General features: G+C 36.3%; 1 protein-coding gene across 1 annotated transcript; it reads right to left on the bottom strand.

The window, feature by feature from the left end:
* Window positions 1–450: 450 nt before the first annotated feature.
* LOC109562345 (olfactory receptor 5K3-like) lies at window positions 451–1,377 on the bottom strand. Its single transcript, XM_019965448.2, has one exon. The coding sequence runs from the start codon at window positions 1,375–1,377 to the stop codon at window positions 451–453; it is 927 nt and encodes a 308-aa protein (XP_019821007.2).
* Window positions 1,378–2,726: the final 1,349 nt, after the last annotated feature.

Below are 2,726 nucleotides of genomic sequence, written 5' to 3'. Positions count from 1 at the left end.
ATCTACTCCAGTATTCTTGCCTAGAAAATTCCATGGGCAGAGGAACCTGGCAGGCTTCAGTCCATGGGCTTACAAAGAGTTGGACATGACTGAGAGACTGATACTTTCACTTTTGATTCTTAGCATTTGCTGAATTTGTTGAAGATTTTAAGTTATTATACTTTGAAATACAGTTACTAGTGTAACTGATTATACTGTGACACAATTGTGACCTCAACTGTAATTATTTAGTTTATTCCTAATGAAACTAGTAGCTTAGATTTATAAATATATTTACCATACTCTCTTCTTTTGAACATCTTTATTTAACTAATACATCATCATGTTTTAGTAATTCAGTGTTATATATGTCATGGCCTTTTCCCACTTTCTTGCTGTTCCTTGATTTTGGAAGTTTAGTGACATTATAATCAGTTGTCCATAAGGATGATTGATATTTGTTTCATAAAGTTATAAATTCTTTATAATTTTTTTCATAGCATTTATGACTTCCTTATTTCTTAGACTATAAATAAATGGGTTTAACAAGGGAATCACCAGAGTATAAAAAATAGCAACAGGTATATCTTTATCTTCATCATTAACTGAATTTGGTCGAATATACATGAAAAGAAGGGAACCATAGAATATTGAGACAGAGAGAAAATGGGATGCACATGTAGATAAGGCTTTGCCTTTTCCCTCTTTGGATTTCATCTTGAAAATTGTGAAAAGAATAAAAAGGTAAGAGATTATTACTGTGGTAATAGTGAAGACTAAAACTGACCCTGCAAAGATGAATATCATCAATTCATTGATATAAGGATCCACACAAGAGTGTCTGTATAATGGAAGGACATCACACAAAAAGTGATTGATTTGATGAGACTTACAGAAAGTTAGCCTAAACAGAAGTCCTACGTGAATCGTGGGATGAATGTTTCCAGCTATGTAGGCCCCTGTGGTCATCTGAATGCAGAGTTTCTTTGACATCATGGTGTGGTACTGCAGTGGTTTGCAGATGGCCACATAGCGATCATAGGCCATTGCTGCCAGGAGAAAGCAATCTGTAGTTTCAGCAAGGCAGAGACAATAAAATTGTGCCATGCATTCATAGAGGGAAATCATTCTGTCTTTAGAAAAGAGGTTCTCTAGTATCTTTGGGGTAATGGCACAGGAACAACAGGAATCCATCAGCGCGAGATTCCCCAGAAAGATGTACATTGGTGTGTGAAGACGATGCTCTGTGACTATCAGTGCCACCAGGCCAAGATTTCCCACCATGGTGATCAGATAGATGATAAAGAACACCTGAAACAGAAGGGTCTTCAGCTCTGGATGATTTGTAAATCCTATCAGGATAAACTCTGTTGTCAAGGAGTGGTTATCCTCAGTCATATCCACCTTTTCTGTTGACATAGGAATTGTGGAGATAAGATTTGAAATTATAATGTCAATAATTTTCCCTTCAAAAAAAATTTTTTTTTTATATATTGAATAGAGCCTTCCTTATTTCCTCTGGGAAACAGGGACACATACTTGTATGAGACATTCATTTCTCTGTAATGTCAGTTTTTATGATCTTGACTCTGAAACTCAGATTTCCCAAGAATATTTTGGTAATTCTAGGGAGGATGCTTACAATGGAAAAGGCTTGTCTTTAAGAATTTATGAAGAATACTATATGTATCAGTGTGTGCATATGTGTGCTCAGTTGTGTCTGGCTCTTTGCGACCCCACTGACTGTAGAGTGTAGCCCACCAGGCTCCTCTGTCCATGGAATTTTCCAGGCAAGAATACTGGAGTGGGTTGCCATTTCCTTCTCCAATTCATATCCAGGACACTCGTATTTGATTCAGCATTCCCAAATAACATATGTCAGTTTTTATATTAGAGGTCCTTAAATATCAAGTCACTATATATATATATGTGTGTGTGTGTATGTATGTGTGTATGTGTGTATGTATGATTGTGTGTGTGTGTGTATATATTAAATTGAGCAATATTTTTCACACACCCTCTCAGTAGAGGGTATGTTTAAAATGTGTACACAGATACGTTAAATTTATATCTTAGGAATTGCATGAAAATCACTAAGGGTTAAGGAGAGGCCTGTTCTTATTAAAGAAAACTACCTTGGAAAGCTAAGAAAAGAAATACCCATAGCTTACCACCTCTTATCTGTTTTCCCAGTGTCATGCTAAATCCATTATTCTCTTTGAAGGTATCCAAATATCTAAATCCTTTCCTCTTTTATATTAAGCATAATTTTTATATATGATACTTAATGAAGTTTACTCAGTGCCCCAGACTGTATACCAGTCTCCATTTGTTGAATGATCAAGAGTGTCTTATATACCCGATACAAATTAGAATTGCTTATGTAAAATCCAATATTGCTTTTGTTTCATGTGTGCATGCACAATTTCTTATGTTTAAATTTATTTATGTTTAATTGCAGGATAACTGCTTTAGAATATTGTGTTTGTTTCTGCCATACATCAACATGCATCAGTCATAGGTGCACATATGTCCCCTCCCTCTTGAAACTCCCTCCCATCTCCCACCCTATCCCACCCCTCTAGGTTGTTACAGAGTTCTGGATTGAGCTCCCTGTGTCGTACGCTAGATACTTTGAGGTTTCCTGTGACTTATACTTCTATAACAGCTGTGGAGAGCTATGGGAAAAAAGCATGATTGATTCCAGTCCTATGTCCAGTTCAGTGACCTGGGATGGGTGAACTTGT

Source organism: Bos indicus, chromosome 1, assembly GCF_029378745.1.
Source record: "Bos indicus isolate NIAB-ARS_2022 breed Sahiwal x Tharparkar chromosome 1, NIAB-ARS_B.indTharparkar_mat_pri_1.0, whole genome shotgun sequence".
Taxonomy (NCBI): Eukaryota; Metazoa; Chordata; class Mammalia; order Artiodactyla; family Bovidae; genus Bos; species Bos indicus.
This window is presented reverse-complemented; position numbering and strand designations above follow the sequence as displayed.